This window comes from Lepisosteus platostomus, chromosome 2 (genome assembly GCF_059453375.1).
Source record: "Lepisosteus platostomus isolate fLepPlt1 chromosome 2, fLepPlt1.hap1, whole genome shotgun sequence".
Lineage (NCBI taxonomy): Eukaryota > Metazoa > Chordata > Actinopteri > Semionotiformes > Lepisosteidae > Lepisosteus > Lepisosteus platostomus.
In genome coordinates, this window is record NC_142612.1 from 9,803,003 (window position 1) to 9,824,192 (window position 21,190).

At 33.9% G+C, this 21,190-nt stretch overlaps 1 protein-coding gene across 1 annotated transcript in view; it reads left to right on the forward strand.

The window, feature by feature from the left end:
* Positions 1-9,978, forward strand: part of LOC148675883 (NALCN channel auxiliary factor 1-like) — a 172,439-nt gene extending 162,461 nt beyond the window's left edge. Inside the window, exon 3 of the mRNA XM_088597255.1 lies at positions 861-9,978. Coding sequence (XP_088453381.1) covers positions 861-1,159 — 299 coding nt within the window. The 3' untranslated portion in view covers positions 1,160-9,978. The remainder of the gene's footprint in view (positions 1-860) is intronic.
* Positions 9,979-21,190: the final 11,212 nt, after the last annotated feature.

Consider the following 21,190-nt stretch of genomic DNA (forward strand, 5'->3'; position numbering starts at 1 on the left):
CATTGGGGATACAGTAACAATACTAACATGTGCAGGTAGAGACTGTGGTGGATGTACAGTACATAAACTTGCTGTAAACTCAAGGTACCTTTGTGACTCCAGCAGCTGTTACAGTTTTCAGTCAAGGATTGGTATCATGGCATCTCCTTTGATTAGAAGGTGCACTGTACTGCATCCAAGGCCTTAGCTGCCCAATTCTGATTGATTTGATAACATTGGAATGTCCCATAATGATGAATAACAAATATATTATTGATTATTGATTGAAAAACAAGACTACTCTCAGTCCTCTGGCTCTTCTGTGAAATGCAGTTTAAATAGCCACAATCAATAAAAAACATAAAAAAACAAAAACAAGGAGTACATGTACAGTAGATCCCACAGAGCTCAGTAGCTGCTGATGGATGAACATTTTTGACGAATTAAAAGAATTATCCTGCATATAGTCAAGCTGAATTCCATGTACAGCATTGTACAGTAATACAGTATACAGTATATGGTAAGATTTTATTTATGCATTTTCTTTTTTAACTTTTGTTTCTCTCTGTAACTAGCACTGGCTATGCCTAGCATGCCAAGCAAATGTGACATACAGTAAGTCTGTAATAAAAACAAAAACATACAGTAGGTACTATTGGTGTTGTTTACCTTATTTGTCACATGAAAGATAACTCTCGTGTTACACTCCAAGCGGAGAAAAAGGTGAATACTTATTTCTCTAAATTTCCTGGTTTTGATACAGTATCTCCAAAAATGACCTATTACAGTATTATTATCCATTATTTTGTAGACTGAGGATTACTGGACATGTTATATACTTTTATTTGATAGCCTTCTTGTCTGTTTTGTTTGCATCACAGGGCTTTTAGAAAATCATCCGACAAATGCAGAACCAGAGTGCTGTGATGTCAGATGGGACTTTATACCAGATAACCAATCCAAAGGGACAATAAAAAGAACTGACCCCATCTTGTGTCATCATAGGACATCACTTGCAACCTCTGCAGCTTCTAGACTGTGTAACAGCAGGCTTAAACTTTGCATTTTAGTTCTAATTCTTTTGCATACAGTTGTCAGTTTGACTGCAGCACAGAACTGTACGGGATTCAGTTTTGGGGAAATATTTACACTAGAGGAGAACTCAACCAATGAAGAATAATGAAGTTATCCATGTAATCACTGGATTGGCACCTTCGACGCTCACTGCTGCCTGCCACAATGGCTGTAACGGAGACTAGGCCTTTGGGCAACTTCATCAAAGCCTTCTGGGTGCAGGATGGAAAAAGGTGGGCCCACATTTACCAGACTACTAGGACAAACAATCAAAATTAACAGGAACCGGAAAACACCACAGCCTTTATTGACAGAAAGGCTACCTTAGAACTGAATTTTCTCACACCATTTTATACACTGTGTTTTAATGTTTGGATTTCTTTTGCACTAGGTTACTACAGGATTTTATTTATTTAGGTATTTATTTATTGGGGGTGTGGGGGGGAGGGAGGGAGGGGGAAATTGTTCCTCAAAAGCAAAACCGAGTCTTTACCGATGTCTGTACTTGTCACCGTGTGTGTGTGTGTCATCCAAGAGTTTCTATCTTTTGTAGTCCTGCAGATTTCTAAACTTGCAAAAACACAAAACCTGCTGCTGATGCTTTTACAGCATGGCATAGTAGAAAGCTTGCGAATCTTCATGTGAACACGCACACATGCACATAGAAAAATGATTTGTCATATCTTTAGTACAAAAAAAGGAAAAAAAAGAATAAAAATAGCAGATGAGTCCACAGTAACATGCACAAATGTGTGCCTCAACAACTGTTGCATGAATCAGCAAAGCTGAGCAACTCCTAAAAAGGCATGGGACTCCTTAGGTCTGAATGTGAAACATAAGAGAAAACCTCTTCTGAGCCTCAAATGGTGGATTTGGTCAAACAAAATCATTTGTATGACAAACTGTAACACCCAGGGTCTCATTCTGTAGAATTCCAGTCATTTTCATTTTGGTCAGTTGAACAGTTCAGCAGGTGCTCAAAATGATTATTTTACTTTTGACTGTTTTTGCTTTGATATTTGCTATTTCATTTCAGTCACTGCTGCATTTCTTGCACAGGTTCTGTGTCAAAAGTTTTTTATATATTTTAAAGCATGCAGTATCAAAATTTACAATGAGAAATTCATATCTTCGGCAAGTTTGATTTTTTTTTTTACGAAAAGGAAATTAGGACCTTTCTCCTGATGAAAATAATCAGAATCCATGTTTAGAATAGCTCTTCCAGAGATAATTCACAGCATTTAGAACTTCAGAATCATGGTAATGTTAATGTTAATTGTATTTCGGAAACAATCTGTTAAGCTGAAAATTTTCAATAAATAAATGACCTTGCAGCACCTAATGCAACTATACTGTAACTTTCAAAGGAGTCTGATTGAGAGCTTTTGGATTGTGTGGGGAATAAAGACTAAAAACTACTGTATCATTATCTTAAGACTCCACAGAGGATAATCATAAGAAAAAATGGTTAAATATTAGATCTAGAGTATTACATTTTTTAAAAAATAAAGATCTGTTCAAGCTAAGTTATCATTTACCACAGTATACTGAAACTATTGGTATTTCATAGAAAATTCCTAGAATTTAATTAAAAAGCCTCATCTTTGATATTATTTGTATTTTTTATATTTATAGCAGACATACAGTATGTAAATAATAATTATATTTAATAAAATGCAGAATGTTATTTATTTTTACAATGCATTTTATTCTGTATTCACCACAAAACTATTATTGGTCACCAGTGAATTTCATCTGAGAATATTCTTGGTATGCAAACATGGATTAACTGGACTGAACAATATAAACAAGAACAGCAAGATACTGTATAACATTCATTCATTGGTTGAGGGGATGATTGATAATAGTATAGGGTGCTACATTGCAATGATTGGCTTATAAAAAAATGAAAGGCAATGAACTACAAAGATAAAATTGCAGCCTAACGTTATGTGTGTTCAGTATTTTAATACAGGACAGATGTTTGAGTTATGTCCTTTATTTATTAAGAATTCAGAGTGTTATTCAATTGTATGTACTGTAGCATGTATTGACTAAAGGGCTTACAACCTATATGTTTACCCTAAAGGACTGCATTTTGCTAAAGCAGAGACATGCACAGGACATCAGTTCCAAAGAATGAGAGCTAAATTTTACAAGTGAAAAAATATATCATAAGGGTCAATGTTTATATTCAGCGTACCTTTCAAATACTATAGAATAATGTGAGTCACAAAATATGTATTTCCCAATTAAAATATTTCTAATCAAGTAAATATTGAAACTGCATGCTAAAAAGTGTGTTAGCCACAGTATTATTTTGAGCAATATCCTGCTTTCAAAATAAAACTTTGAAAATAAGACATTAGACAACCTATCAGTGCTGAAGATACATCTTCCATGGCTATAGCAATGTGTACAGATATAATACAAAGCTGCTCACAGTGTTTCAAGAGTCTGAAATTAAAGGGAAGGAAGATTTATAAGGGCTGATTTTAAACTACACATTCCTTCCGTTTTTATCAGTGTACTGTTATTCCCAAGCAGATACAGCAACATAAAGCTATAAAATAAAGTTATTGGGTAGCAGAAGAGCACACATAAGCATTTAATTTTCTAGTGCATAGAAATATAATCTGCTTCATTATTATAAATAAAAATAAGCACAGGAATGAAAAAGGATAATCTGTTATTGGTAAAATTTTAACACCAAGCTAAAATTCTGCTTGGAGTGTTTAATACTGATGTTGTTCATCTGTCTTGACAGGCATTTTTCCATCTGAAAATAGTCGGATATTTAAATTTATTTGGAAATTATCCAATCCTTTAAATATTGCTGTAAAGTGTAATCAATGATGGTGAGATATGAAAGATAATGAATCAATAACTAAATAAAATAAGACAGTAAACAACACAGTGAAGTGTTTAATACAAAAAAACCAATTGATTTTTGCTCTTTGGAAAGAGCCTGTTAAAAACAGACACTAGGAAAGTAGACCATAATATTTTTAGGATAAACAGTCATTCAGTCATTGATTTCTTGTCAAATACATTTTATAATGGTTTGACCATTACAAAGTTCTTTAATGTTTCTCTCTGTTTTATGATTATGATGCATAAAATATATGTCTCTTCTTGATAAACCCATATATAAATGCTTTGGCGTGTTTTATGAAGTATGTTTACATTTGTATATGTGGTGCTGTTCTTACTATAATGTAGTATACTGTATGTGGATGAGTAATAAACTGAAAAGCCTTAAAAATGAATGAATGTAGGAATGTACAGCAAGAATGAAAAAGGAGCAATACTTGTATGTCTTTCACATTTTTGTAGCTGATTTATTAATAATGCTGTAGCAATTCAAATCAAGTACTCGTTCAACTGACCAACATGTCCAACTCATCCTCATCTTCAAACAGTTTGTTATAGCTTTTATCTACCTCTGCTGGGCAAAGGCCATTTTGAATATACAGTATGACTATCTGTATTTAATTCTTTGTAATAGCATATTTGGCTATTTGTAACTGAATCCACTGTTGATGAAAGGGGCCAGAATAACTATGTAATTCCATAGTAAACAAAATGAGCCACTGCCATTTTCCAATTGTAACTCGAACGTCGGAACTACTAAAGGATTTAGACTACAATGGATTAAGTCACAAAGGAATTGTTCCAACCAATATATTACCATTTAACATACTGTACACTAAAGTAAGCCTAGATTGTCTTGAAATTCATTTGGTATTTGTATTTTGTGATATTTAATTTGTTGAAGTACCATCCATTGCATTTGTTTAGGTGTACATCTTTACTCTTGCCCTGTAATCCACAGTGGTATGATGTATTTCAAACTGATGTATTCAAAATCAGAAGCTGATGTGGTATAAAGGATAGTGAGATTGTAAATCAGAATTCTGTGAAAGGTATGGTATTGAACAGTTGCCTACAGAAAAGCAGTAAAAAAACTTTGGAAGATTAAACATAATTTGTGGTTCGCTCCACTAAACTGCTAAAATTTCATGGCCTGCTTAATATTTAAGTACAGCAAACATCGACAAATGAGAATCTATAAGTACAATAGAATAAGATGCTATTTTATATAAAATTATAATAAAGTAGTACAGGTTAAGAAACTATTTTTGAAAAATATTGTATTTTAATAGTGCTCCATTAGTCCACAATCATTTTTAATTGAAGCCATCATAATCTGTTCTGTAAACTTTTTATGGAAATATGAACATAAAAATATCATCATCCAGTTTTATATCATGCAAAGATGTATAGTAATTTTGAAGGATCTATTATAAAAGTTTTATCCCTCTTAAAAGACGGAGTCTTAAGTTGCTATAGAAGTCTTATAACTAAGAACTCATAAAGAATTAATTAAAACATTCACCAGCCAAGGTGTACCCTGTTATTGACCTCTAAATGTAAAAGAGTTGGTTTCCCCCCTTTTTCTTAAACAAGGAGAGAAACAATATTTTGTTCTTAAGCTGCCCCATATTGAATACAGCATCTAGAAAGTATGAATTTCTTTTATTTCTGCAAGTTTAGTTTACCCAAAAACATTCAGTATCTTGGCAATCTCTGCCCTTCACACAAAGATGGATTCACTGGCATAATGTCTCTGTATTTCCATGTTGTCGATAGAGGTTTGCCACATACAGAACTTAGGGGATAGTCAATGTACTATATTGGGGTTTACTTTACCATACGCCTTGTCAAAGCACATGGGTTCTCTACTTATACATGGTGTGGAGAGTAGTACACTTCACTACTACAGTGCCTATTTACTGTATACAGTATATATGCAGTATATAATGCGGTGAAAAAGTAAGTGCGCCCCATTATGATTTTATGGTTTAACATATTTAGACATATTTGACCTTTACCTAGTCCCTGCCAAGTCCTAATAGTAAATAAAACTAACCTCATATAACTTATGTAAATAACACACAAAATAACACACAAAAATTCTACTTTGTCATTATTTATTTAAAAAGGTGTTGTAACCATACACAGCATATCACATTAGTTCATATAAATTGTGTAATATTTTGGCTGGTGAATGTATAAGAGATTATATTAACATGGTACTGTATATGCAAGGTAAGAAACTTAGATTGAAAAGTAAATCCTAAAGATTATCCTACATTTGATAACCATGTACTTAATACTCGATTATACATTCAGACCCTCACACGCTTTAATATTATACAGGGCTTTGTTAACAAGCATGTTAGTTATTCAATGCTGTACAAAAAAGTAGCCATTAATTTTCTATTACTATTCTAAGAAAGCACTGCAACTTACAGAAAATGTATAAGTGGTCATCTGCAACCCATAAGCTTCATTGTTACTCATATTGTTTGTACTGTACTGTATGTAACCCTTGAACTGTCCTCATGGGTATACAGATATACATCAGTGGATTAAATTTGTCAAAACAACAGTTTCACATATACAGTAATAATGACACTGTACTGCAAAAGTTTCTCAACTACCCAGACAGACAAAGGGTTAAGTTGCTCATTTTTAATCTTGACTTTTAGAAAGTCAAGATTTACTGTTAACATTATTTTTATTACTTTAAATGGAGAACTAAAAAGACTAAAAGGAAATGAGTTCTCGCCATCTTTGGCTGACACTATAGTTGAGAGCTTTTGATTAGGAATGCCACCTCTATGGCACAACATGTTATACCAGAAACAAAACTATGAAGATACTTTCAAAAAAGGAATTGTTGCATTTCAAAATGTATTAAAACTCTGCATTTATACAGTTATTAGTATTTTACTGCAAAAAAAACAAAACAAAAAAAAGATACTATGCTTGTCTGTTGCAGAAATACTGAATCTTAATCAGGTAACACTATTACTGTATGTACCTGGAATGCATGTTCTTGTCCTGTATAGGTGGCAGACCTGTATTTGAATGTTTTTCAAACCTATAATTGTGACTTTTCCAAAAAATGTGTTACTATAGGTAATATTGTTTGTCTTTTGTTCTGTTTCACATTGGTTCTCAAATAGTTGCTTTAAAACATATTGCCAGAAAGCCATTTTGTTAAAACTACTTCTTTTATGGTTAGAAATTGCCAATAATGTTTATGTATGCATACATATTTTATAAAACACATTTCTGTATGATTTAATTTATCTCCAGCATGGAAATAAGAAACATACAGATTAATTAAATTTAATCATGAACTTTCAGCTTCTAAATGTAATGGTTTTCTTTCAATTTAATGCCTTTATGTAGGTCATACTGTAAATGAAAATTGGTCTTAATTTGCTGTATGACCTACCGTATGGCATAACTATTTACAACAGTACAATACAAAAACTTCACTTTGAATAATAGCACATGAAAGAGTGCAAGTAATGTAAAATACCACTAGTCTGTATCAAGGCACAACAAAATTAAAAAATAACCGTGAATGAATTGATTTGGTCAAATACACAAAATATTATTACAAGAAGTTAAGTACATGGATCTGTTACTAAAGTTACCACCATGTTTGTGAAATTTAATTGATAACTTTATTACAAAAAGTTATATTTTTCAGGAAGTCTTTTTCTGTTTTGAATTAAAGGAATACCATGACTCGGATATTTTTATTTATTAAAAATGCAGTTTTTAAGAGGGAAAGAAAATTTATTTTGAAGATTTATATTTCCTCATTTTAGTGTGTACTGTATATGAATTCCATCATCCCTGTATTAGCTATAGTTTCATTTGATTCATTCAGCTGCTGTTCATAAATTTGTTTGTTCTGCTGACTTTCACAAATTACTCACATAGCCTCCAACTCCGACACCTGAAAAATAAGTAAAAAAATAAGGAAATAAGTCAAAAGGAAGCCATGACATAGATTGGGAGTGTGTGGAAATGTGTTTGATATATGTGTGGCATGTTTTTTTTTTGCCTTGTAAACATGCTTGAAAGTTAAACGTCATAAGGCATGTGCAATTATTCTTTTTAACTGCAGGGCTGTGGAAGTGTTTGCCCTTGCAAATCTTAATGAAGTAAACAATGAATGCAAAAGCATGAGATAGTATTTAAAGACATGATGATAGTAACGATAAATAGACAGCACTGCAACGACAGAATCTTGGATTCTTTTTTCTGATATTGCAAGGAAAGATCTCCATACTTCTTACTTTTGGGACTTTAACTCAAGAACGTTAAGATACTATACATATGGGAAATATCATAACCCTTATCCAAATAATTAGGACATTCTTCGCAAAACAATAGCTTTTGTTAACTTCTGAAAAAGACTTTCCTATTGTATGGTGACCAAAACCAACAATTTCACCTTTGTGTAAAAACAGAAGCATAACAGCAAAACAATGAAAGTCTTATTTGGGAAAATGTCAATTCTGCCAACGTTATGAACAAATGATCAGAGAGAAGCCTGAAGAACAACTGTAAAAATCTTCAGACAGATAAACATGAGTATCTGTCACCTACAAACGAAAAGAGTTCAAGGAAGGTCACTGTTGAAGAAATCCAATGGTCATAGCAAAAAATATAAAATTATACCTAAGATGAAAATAAGTGGAAAGCTTCTGTAACCAGAAATAAAAATGTCTAATCTGCAGGAATCTTATTAAAGAACAAATATGTGCTGCCGGAACACAAATGAATAACCTTAACAACCAGAGTTTTTAGAGTACTGGTCAGCGTTAGAGTAGTCTGGTAGGTTATGGAAGGGATGTTAAACTAAAGACTGCCTCATGTTTTTTTTGCTTTTTGCTCACATGGATTTAGTATTGCTGCAAAAACATAAAGATTTCTTTAAGAGGTTCTATTATCTAATCAGTTTAATTTAATTAAGAAATTTATGAAAAATACAAATTCTCACCTGGAGGATTTCGGAATGGGTCCATTTTATTTCTTGACATAATTACATTAAGTTCATTCCATAAATACTGGTGTTGCAATGGTAGAACAGCTTTTCCTACTGTATGTCAATTGAAGCTGTGCTCCTAAAAAATGCTTATTTTTTTCTCTAGGTGAAAGCCATTGTAAATGTCAAATGGAGTTTTGATAAAACTAAAGCATAATACTTGTGGCTGAAAACAACAAGCCGAGATTGCTTTGACAGAAATAAAATGGGACCCTTTTTTAAAATCATTTGGTGTATAAATATACAGTACAATGTGAGCAGTTTCAGAGCAGTCTTTGTTCACCTAATAAGGTTGCATTGTGAAGGAGTCAACTGCAGCATAAAATATAGAATTCTTTTCACTAAGTGACCTCTTTTCTTGTAATTTTTGTTGTCAAAATTGTTGTCTTTGTTGTGTTCTGGAATGTCAACTGGAAGTAGATGTAAAAATGGAGACAATATCTGAAAGATACGCAATTATACAACTTTTTTATTACTGTTAGTACAAAAGGAATAAAAAGACAGGTTTTCTGTTTTCTGATGGACCATGTGTTTATGGAGATTTTTCTTTTTTTCTAATATTTAAATCCTGTAGATCTATGCAGCTCTTACTTGTGTTTTGTTATCCTACAGGTTGTAAATATATCACAAGACAGCACTTCAATGAAATTTTGAAAACCTATGCCTCCTTTAATATTTTTGTTATGTTTATTATTATTTATTTCACATTTCAGATCATGAGCTGGATTTATTTGGAATTAAATGGACACAGTATTACCTTACCTTATTTTCTTAGACTTTTAAAACTGGTTATGTTGTCATATGTGGAATAAAACATCTAGAAATATAACTATTATGATGCTGTATTGCAATATGATAGAAAACTTTAGTTCATTCATTATCTTTAATTTTTTATAACTTTGATGAAATAATTTATTACAAACTCACAAGTCATAATCTTTTCAAAAGGACAAAAAGTACAGTTAAATTGACTAAAATGTTCTAAAAATAAATACAGAGATCTTAAATGACAGTGTCTGTTGTCTTATATTTTGACTACAGCTTATATCGCCGAGTTGTATGTGCAAAATGTTGCTTTTTTATCAATAAACCTGTTTTTTGGAAATTGCACTTTGAGGGATAGAAGCAGAGTACACTCAATTTATTACAGCACATACTGTAGTAGGGTCTCGACATCAAGAGTATGGTGCAGAGAATAGTCTCAAAAAGCTAAATTTTAATATTACCAATATTTTAATATTACTGTTGCATAATGTACGAAAGTATGTAATACAGTATGTTTGGTTAAAATACAAAAGTAACACTCCCTTATATGGTTTTTAAAAGTACTAATGAATTGACCTTAAGTCAATTTAAATAACATTATTAAGTACAAGAAATAAACTTACAATAATCCCTCCTCTGCCTGCACTCTTTTGCCTACAGGTAGATGATCATCACACCTCACTGTAATGAAATAGGCAATAAAACTGTCAGAGATCCCTTCAGCCTATCTTTCCCAACTGTGTGGACAGTGTGGAGAATGACAGCTGTTTTTATAATCATTACAATATAAGAGCAAGACCACATTGAGATGGGCATGCTGTGTAGTGAGTACTTGGGCATAGCAAAAGAGAGCGATTCACTCACTAGCAGATCTTAGAATGCTGCACCACTCATTTGAAAGTTGCGGTTAACAATCTTTAGTACGGTTTCATCCTGTTTGGCTCATCTTCCATACAAGATCCCATAGGCCAGACCGAATCGCAAATGAGAGAATTTGCAAGTGCAAATGTTAAATTTGTAGATGTTGAGACCCTTCTGCACTCTAATTACAGAAATAAATAGGCAACTGATGCGGTCACTTATTACAAAATGGATATTTACAATGAATGATAAACATCTTTTATATTGTATATCAGTTTAGCCATTCAGATAGATTGCAACTGAGTGCTTTTAGTCTTAATTTTAAAACTAGAAGTCTGATTGATCAGAATTTCAGGACCAAAAAACTAAGTGTACACAAAATCCTGCTCGTCTTATACCGTACTTTTAAGCCTCTTTGGCTGTGTTGTGCAAACATTTCTATTATTGCTACACCTTTAAGCTTTAGCTTTCCTTCCTGATTCTAAAATTATAATGCCAAGGAAACATCCCAAAATAAACCTTTTTACTTAAAATGAAACATAAAGTTGTGATGCTTTGCTAACATGATGTACTGCAAAATAGCAATGCTGAAATATCGCCTAGGGTGGCACGGTGATTGATTAGTAGTTAGCATTAGTGTCTCTCAAGAGCTTTGGCCTTGGGTTCTGTTCTGGACCTCGGGTGCTGGGGTGAGTTTGATTATTCTTCCCATGTTTGCTTGGATTTTCGCTGGGTGCTCCTGTTCCCTCCCATAATCCAACGGCATAGTGGTAGGTTAATTAGCTTCTCGCAAAATTGGCCCTCATGTGAGTGTGTACAGTACATGTACAGTATGTGTCTGCGTGTGCCCTGTGATGGACTAGCTTTCCGTTAATGGTGTATCCTGCCTTGCACCGTTCTTTGCAGAGAAAGGCTCCAGCTCCCCTGTGACCCTGAATTGGCTGAAGTGGACAGAAAAAAAGGATGGATGGAAATATTGCCTATTGCTTTTCTTGCAGTAAGCAAATTAGCTTGTGTGTAACCTTTCTTAAAAATCATGAATTTGAAGGAACTAACTTCACTACCAAACTTTCAGTGATGGAATTTAATTAATTTTCTAATATAGTGTTTCATTAGCATACCTGTATGCAGCATAGTATCTAACACATTAACAACAAAAAATCAAACATTTTTAGCATTTAAGATACATATTATTTCTTACTGAAGTGGAATGTGATACATTAGGGGGACTTCCTCCAATAATACCATGCAGAGTACTGATTCAATTACTGCTTGCACTGATGTTAATGCATTTTTTTTGTTGTTTCATGTTTATTCTCTATAACAGCCCTTATTGAGGATTGTGGTTGCATTAGATTAATGTATTATCTACAGTAAATAACTATTCAAAAGCTTACATAAGTAAATACAACCTGATTGTTTTCTTCTAAATTACTGATTTGTAAATTGTAAAGTCATGGTCGTTGTAAAGAACAAAGAAGAGTAATATCTGTACTTGAGAATTATAAAATACACATGTTTTCACTCCAACTCCTATCCCCTTTTCTTATGTCTTCCCCTCATGAGACACCCCCTAAGATATTACAAAGCTGTAATAATTTGTGCTCAAACATGTATTCCTTTGTGATGAAAACCTTAAACAAGAGAAAAGACTTCCATGTTACAGTAGGTTACTTCTTATCAAATGCCCCTTTTGACAATTTTAGAGTAACACAATTCAGACATATTTGGCTACAAACAATTAAGATACACAGTATTAAAAATGGATCCTGCAGTCACATGTTGAATCACTAAGCCTGGGCTGTTTTGCTTTCCCAGTGAATCAAACTAGGAGGGGATTTCTTTTCTATGCATTATGTTTCCCTCTGAACCCTCAGGGCAGTTAGCAGTTCCCACTGTGGTTGTCACAAAATTAATAAGCAAAAAAATCATCCCTTTTGTCAATTATGGCTTAGCTCAGAAAATAAATATCAATTTTGTCAAGTATTATACCTTTATTAATTATGTATCATATTTTCAATGTTTGCTGCTTGATTATGTACAACTCAGGTTTTAAAAAACTCACAAACATCTATCAAAAAGTATGTATTTGTGTAGCATTCACAAGCATGGATAATTAAAACTGTATCAAACTAGTTTTTTAAAGTGAATGCTCCACCTGTATTAGAGGAGAACAGAAACTGGCTTGGACTCCAGAATTTGTTGACAGACAAAAAACATGTTTTGCAGATCCTCTTTAGAAGTCAAAGGTCTAGTCAGACCATGGAGATTAAATTTTACAATGCATTTTGTTGTGTGATCAGGGTATACTAATTGTATTATAATGGACAACGAAATATTAATTGAACATTCTGTACCATTTATCCAATAGAAGCCAGAAACCACAGTTAAATAATGAGAGTATAGTGCAAAATACACTGTCATGGATGGTGGAGCCAGGCCACAAGTTGAATGGCTCCAGTAGGTGTACGGAGCCACTGTATGAAGATTGGAAAGCCCTGGGGGAAGGTTTGGAATTGTTTAAGTGTGGTCTGAAACTACCCACCAATTGTAAATGTGTTGCGAAGACAGAAATAGAACATGCAATAGCCTATGAGGTCACTTGACACATATACTGAACCTCTTTCCTTTGGAGTGGGAGATGAATGAAATGATGACCCATGTCGAAGATGCACAAACACGGTTAACAAAAGCAATCACAGAGGTGAATGGCAAGTCAAGGGAGACCAGATTAGTTTTTCCCAAGTAGGGTGATTACTATTTGCTCTCATTCTCCAGTGGTTAAAAGCAGAAATGCTGGGTCTTTGAGGACTGAAAACAGAATAGACCTAAAAAAATGCCTCAAAAGGTTGTGTCTATGGAATGCATCACCTGGTATAGTGAAAACATTTACTCAATTCAGCATCAGTTTTGGACAGTGGTCTATCCTAGAAAGGTCCTTTGTTTTCCAGGACTTTGCATTATCTCCCTTGCCATTTGATTGTTAACTTGCCCTGAGGTTGGTGTTTTCAGATAGTTGGACCAGAAGTCCTGCACTCAGGGACTTAAAGTCTGTGTAAATTGTAATTTGTGTATTTTTGTGTTAGTCTGTAATTAAGTATTGTAAATAAATCTTTGTCTTTTAAGTTTGTCTTGTTTATTATGTCGCCAATGAGCTAGGCCAGGAACAAAGAAACCACATGGCCATCATCATTCATGACTAAAGAAAGGTAACTCTAGGCTATTCTCTTTTGCAATGTACTTACTTGGGAAGTTTGTGTTAGGTCCTGATTTTACTTTAATTTTACTGGGGCACATACCACATTTATCGTGAGTGTGTTTCATTTTTTGGGTATATAATAATCTGTAGTAGTTCAGGTGGGTAGCTGCATCAGCATGCGTAGGCTGCAAAGGAGCTAGAGTCTTTTTTGGATGGTTCCACCCTATCAGAATTATGAAACAACAAGAGCATGTCAATATTAATCTCCATAGTTAATATAATTTAAAAAAACACTGGCAAACAATTCTTAGTGACATCTTACATCACTGTGCCCAAAATCATATATTTACTGTATGCACAAAAACATATTTCATAGAAATGCCTTTTCAGAAATCTCTTAAATTGTAGTTACAATAAAGACTTCTAGATGGCAGTAGCAGCTATGATTTGAGTTCCATAATTACACTTGAAAGCTATCTAAGGATTTGTTTGCTGAGTTGTCTGTTTTCATGATGCTATTCACACAAGTATTCTGTATGTGCCATGATATCAGCAGGATTGTGCTAAGCATGTATGTCACAGCGCATTGCAGTATGGTGCTTTAATTGCAGAGGCTCTGGGTTTTGAATGTGACAAAGAGGCCCATTGAGACCTGCAGCCTGGACAGCATCCAGAAAACAGTGACCTGACATTGTCATCTGATTCAGATGTCTCCTGAAAACAGTCTCAAAATGAAACAACTAAGCCGTTAAGCATAACAATGTGTTCCTATTTCAATTTATTTAAACTATTTCAGTCCCATGAAAGTATAAATAAAAATATATTTATTTCTTCTTACAATTTACCAAAGGTACTGTAGATCATGACATGACTTGAAGCTACAGTACATGTTTCAGTTTTATTCTTTTAATTAGAATTTCATGTATTCAGTAATGTGAACTACTATATAATATAATGCAGATTGGTAAAGCTAAATATAGAAAAGTATGTTCCATGAAAAGTAGCAAAAATACTTTTTTTCAGATATATTTTTTTTCAACAAGGCCTCAGCACCAAGGTTAATTACTAACAGACAGTTTATATTAGTTTTATGTCGTTGTCTTTATCTTTACAATAATATTTAAAAAGATTAGATCAAACACAGGCCCTGTACTTCTAACATCTACCACTAGATGTCATTCTATCATTTACAAGTATATTTACAAAATATACAAAATAATATCCAATAGTTTGTTGAATAATAAAGGATTAGATATAACATCATGCCTGAAAAACACAATGCCAAGAACAAAACAAAAAAATCCAAACTATACAAAAATACAACTCTACCATGATACTTAATTATAATATTAGGTATGAATTAAATATACCTAATTTTATGTCTGACTTCTTGTGACAGAGATTTAGTAAAGACAAAATATCCAAGAATACTCCTAAAATTGTAAACCAGAGCCAACTGATTTTAAAATAAAGATACTATTATATAACTAGATTAAATCTTTGTTACCATCATATTCTGTATCCCGATCAGATTAAAATATTAACAATATCTTATGGAATGGCTCTTCATTTAAAATCACTCATCCCTTGGGTAGTCTGCTACGCTCCTATCCTGTTCTTGCTAGAATGTAGACCCACTCTGTATTCTATTGTCAGCTCTGCCTGCACATTCTCACAAAAAACACACAGTCTGCAAAGGGCTACAAACCATTGCAATCACCCCAGTGATCGATGACTCTGATTTAAAGCCTCTCAGGTGCTTAAACTGTGTGGCGCTTTATCAATAGAGCTACCACCATGACAAAAGAAAATAAAATGAAAAATTACAACAGTGCTGATATGGAACATTTGTTTAATGAGAAATGTCATTTTGCATTAGCATTTACTAATGTCTTCAGGTTCTTGAAATCCACATGCAGTGAAACACCTGTGATTTTTTTAACAGCTTATTTCATACTGGGGAATTTGACATACTGTATAAAGCAAGTCTGAAATTAAGAACCAAGTCTAATAGGTTGTAAAAAGGGACTTCTCTCTGTTTGTATTGCCATCATACATAAAAGTGGGAAAAAAAGTCTCGTTACTGTTTAGCACCTGTTCTGAAACCCTTGCATACTAGTTTAACAGAATTAGGTAGAGCATTTTTTTTTTCAAATAATGTAGGTCAATATTTTGCTTAAGATGTTAAGCATGAATGCTGCTCATGAATACAGAAAAAGTCATGTTATTCTCACTTACTAATCTGGTATTCTCATAGTCTGTTTTCTCAGCTTCTCAGAAATCTGTACAAGAAAGTAACTGTCATTCTGTCACGTCCAGATAAAATATTATTGTGCCTCATGGGCCTTATTCAGTACACAACGGCACCATATTTTGTTCACAGTTAATGCTGTTACTGCTTGCTTTGTACACCTGCCATATTCACTAATAGAGATACCTAGCAGCAGGTGGCTAGCAGTAGCCAGCCTAATGTGTGGAACATAAAATTGAGGAAGTGCCACATTTGCATCAGTTACATATAATGAATAATGATAGGAGTGGAAATATTTATAATTTACATTATTAATATCACCTTCAAGGTTTTTCATGTGCCACAAGTTAATAGCTAAAAAATACAATTGTCTTTTGGCAACACAAAAAGAAAAACAGGTTACACAAGGCATTTTCTGTAACTGATCTAATTTGTCCTTATTCAGTTTTAATAGGTTTAATGAACATCTGAGAGAAAGATAGCAAAGATTCCAGATGAATTAACTGAGTTGATCTTGTCTATCCTGCCCACCACATTTTCTCCCTCACTAAAGTCTTCTGAATTTCATCTACAGTATTTCCCTTCCTCCATAGAACTTTACATATTGTTCCATAGGAATCAACCCAGCTGCTGTAGCCTGTTCACTCCCGTCGTTGGCCTGTATGAGATTTGGGTCAGGGCTCTTCTTTCACGACCATCACCTAGTTTACAGCTTGGGCCGCTTTGACAACAGGTCTCCCTCCCTTTCCCCACCTATTCAACTGGCATCCTACAAGATGAAGTGCTAGCTTCTGACTTTTTACCCACAACATTTACACCCACAGCACGGGCTCACCTGCTCAGTGTTCAGCATTCTGGCTTAAAGAAGACATAGTTTGCAGGACTGTGGTGTCTAAAATGTGTTTTTGTTAAGGCTGCCTGTGAAGCCAAAATCCTGAAGCAATGCAGCACTGTCACTCACTCATCCTCATTTAGAAATTATATTCCAGAACCCCTTTCAGCACCCTTGCTCAAAACAATACTCTTCAAAGCATCATACCCCAAACCTACTCTCACTGTTCTAATTGGAAATCAATCATGTTTGTCTCTTTTTCTTTATTCATTCTAGTTACCATATGCTAGGTCATATTCTATCTGAACTTCATAATTTAAGAAATCTGCATTGGAGTTATAGAGTTTCACTCACTTCTTTTGGGGTTCTTATGGTCAGGTTGGACGTAAATGGTGTATTATGAGTTCAGAAGAAGGTTAAACCCTACTCTCACCCATTTCTGCCTACGTACAGTATACAGTTAATATCACAATTCTAGGTTACCTTGTTGCATGTTTCATTTTTCTTCCTTGTACCACATCTTCACCTTTGCAGCTGCTTCCTAAAACTCCATCCCTTACAAAAGGAGGGGTTCCAGCAACATAATCCTCAAGGACTGGTTGGCAGTCTCCCAGCCAGATTAATTAAACCAATACAGCAAACCTATTTAAATTATTTATCTGTGCAGCCAATTAGGGTTTGTCTGAACTACTCACACATTCTTAAGTGTAATTTTGAATTATTTTGACTGATTTAGAAATTAAAAATGTGTGTTGATCTACACATCAACATTTTTCTACCCTTCATCTACTGCTAAGATTCATAGATATTGTACTTGTTCAGGTACAGTAGTAACAGTAGTGCAGGTAATATCAATGGTTTTCGTCTGCATACAAAAACATTAATTAATTTTTAGAAGAGTGAGTTATCTATCACAGCCCTTTCTCATTTGGGTGTATTTTTATGTTTAATCATGTAATTTCTCCATATTATCATTGTTTTTGTTATTCTTCAGGGGTGTTATGTGGGTTGAAAATAGGGTCAACATCCCCATTTACATACCCACTGAGATGAAAATAAAACCAGACAGGTCTGATATTACTGGAATTCAAAATGAAATTGAAACAACTCATCTCATTTCACCACTGCTGGGTAAAGGTTGAGCAGAATCATAAATTATTAAAATCTTTGAGGATGAATGTGATGTAGGGGCCAAATATAGAATACATAGTAAAACATATCAGTATATTTTTGTGTTAGAAACTTTGAAGTCCAGTTTTGTGTTATACATTCTTTACCTGCAATAATTAAACAGTTCATACAACATAATACTGGGGCAAACTAATGCAACCCTTTTTGATGTTACTGTATACTAGGGTCCTTTTTTATTTTCAACTTTCAGGTCAGAGTTATCTTCTTAAAAGTAACATGCATCTTTTGTATTGAGACATTTTGTGTGAATATGAATGCCTCTTAACAATTAATGGATTTTTGAAGATGTTAAATAAAAGAAGTACAATTTTCTAGCATGTTTGACATTATCTTTTAAAATGATTTCCCGCACTTTAAATCAGATCAGTGCCTATAGCTCTGAATCACAACATAATTTAGACTACGTTGAAAATGTTAACATATATATGATAAAAATGTTTTTATTTTTTAATTTTGTAACAAAGATCAAATCTTAAGTGAGTTTTTTTAGGTTGAGTTTTTCAGCTTTTTTTCATTTCAGCATTTTCTCTTTTAAAGTTATAAACATTTAGCCAGTTTTCTAAGGTTTTCACATTAGTGAGGACATATACAGTATATACATTATATATAACTAATATAGACTCCATAACATTCCTGGTGGCCCACTGATTCATTTGGAGAAATGAGAAATGGAGTTTCCAACGCTCCTCACCGGTTTTATTAGTGTAGCTTTTATTTCATCTTCCACTTTCTGTGAAAAAAATCATCCTACCAACTAAGCCTTACTAGTGCCAGTACAAGCAAAATGTAAAAAATGCATGCAATGCAAAGCTCCAGGAATTATATTGGTACTTTTTAACAAAATTCTCAGTTGTCACTGAGGCATTAAACTTTAAGTAGATTGTTCTTCAATTAGCTTTGAAAAATATAAAACATACAGTATAAAACCAGAAATCCTGCACAGGTTGCTGTTGATCCTACTTGGTTATTTTGACTCTAAAATAGTTACACATATTGATTTGTTTTATGACGCTCAGTAGGGATTTGTAGACACATTTCAATTTTAATTGATTTTATTAAGAAGCAATAAATAAACATGACTAATTACAGCTGAGCTACATAATATTCTTTCATGGCCAATGGCATCTGTGGTAGTATAAAGCTCCTCATGAGCTCACCTTTCCTTGAGATGTACTGGGATACGTGGAAAAACAAACAGCTTCATATTATGGACATTTATGAATGGATTGAAGTTGTATTTCTGAATGAATCACACAGAATGAAAATAAGAATGATAAATAATAGGCCAGTGAGAAAATTACCCATAACTATAAGTCTTACTGTACTGTAGGTATTTGATTTCCTAAGCATGAAAATATAAGAAAGTAGTGAACTATAAACATAAGAATCTTTCAATGAAAAGCTGTAGCTGTATTATTCTGCTGAAGCAACAACACATTGATATCGGAATGCATACAAATAAGAACATTTCACTTCACACACACATAAAATTTGGATTTAAATTAGACTTGAACTTGATAATAGAAGCTAGGGAAGAGAAAAGCACAGTAGTGTAACTATGATTATTCTACAGACCATAACTTAAATTAAAGCCATTTTAAGCACTGTCAGAAATATGTTCAGCTAGTTCAAGCTGTTATCTCTCCATTTGCTTTCCTAACATGGCTGACTTAGTGATAAATTCATTTTCAATAAAATTTCCATTTCTTAATAAGAAGTAATGCTCCGCATCTCAGTCAACTGTTCCCTTAATGCTAAGCTTGGCCAGAAGGAAATGTGTCCTTTTCAGAATCTCCCCAATTAACTGAGAGGTGTGGAGTGACTTCAGAATTGTTTCCTCTGCTGTTAAAGATTGAATACCCTTATAAACATGTATTTCCATGCGGAAAAGCCAAGCCTTTCACTCTGGAGTATATTTTGTACTAAGTCAATAGTTTATTAAAATGTCAATTTAAAAATAAAATAATGAAAATAAAATGCAACATATAATCTTTTGCTTTTAGGGACTGAGACTGCAAAGTGCATTCTATTACCAAAAATCAGCTTCTCAGAAAAGAAGTCTCTTTCAAATTCTTTGAAACCGTCATAATTGGGACCCCTCCTCTTAAGGGCGCGCTGACCCTTTCGTATTTTAGTTGATTATGTGCACCTGCCACCTGTTTTGTGTCTCCACTATGTTTCACGGGAGCCTGGACCAGCTCTCATTACAGAAACTCTATTGGAGTAATTCAGCTTATAGTTGTAAAACATATTTATGTGCAGTGCATGAAGTCTGTTTTTTCTTTCTGCATGTGTGAGCAAGTAAGGCTGAAGATACAGTAAACACACATTTACCTGTATGTGGGCATGGAGATGAATTTGTTTATAGTAACTGAGTTTCAAAACATCCTAAAACCACACCTTTACATAACCTATCCATTTTCTAATGGCTTAAAAAAGTACAGGATAGAGTCACAGGGAAGCCCTTTCCTTGTAAGTAATGGGTACAAAAGCAGGTTACACCTACTGTACAAGCAAACACTCACTCAACCCCAGGCACCAATTTTCCCAGAAGCCAATTAATCTACCTTAATGTCTTATGGGACTATGGGAGAACTGAAGGAAACACACATGAACAAAGGGGGAACATACAAACTCCATGCAAATACCACCCCAGATCTGTAATTGAATATACCACAGGGTGAGCACCCCCTGCTGGCCCCACTAACACCTCTTCCAGCAGCAACCTTAGTTTTTCCCAGGGGGTCTCCCATCCAGGTACTGACCAGGCTCATAGCTGCTTAGCTTCAGTGGGTTGCCAGTTGTGAGTTGCAGGGTGATATGGCTGCTGGCTAAGCATTCCTGTTGAAATGTAATAAGCAAAGTGATCTTCTTTTCCTGAGGTGGACTATGGACTGTGGTATAACTATCTTATTTATGTTTATCCTGTCCTAAAGTACTTTTCTTTGTAAAATCTATGATGACATTCTTGCACCAGCCTGCTTTGCATATTATTTATTAAGATGTAAACCTTCACTTGGAAAAACATGCTAATGTCCACAGCTATCACAGCTGTCTCAGAAGGTCAGGTCCTGTGTCAGGAGCACCACTGCTGATCAGCAAAGCTCTCGCTGATCCTGT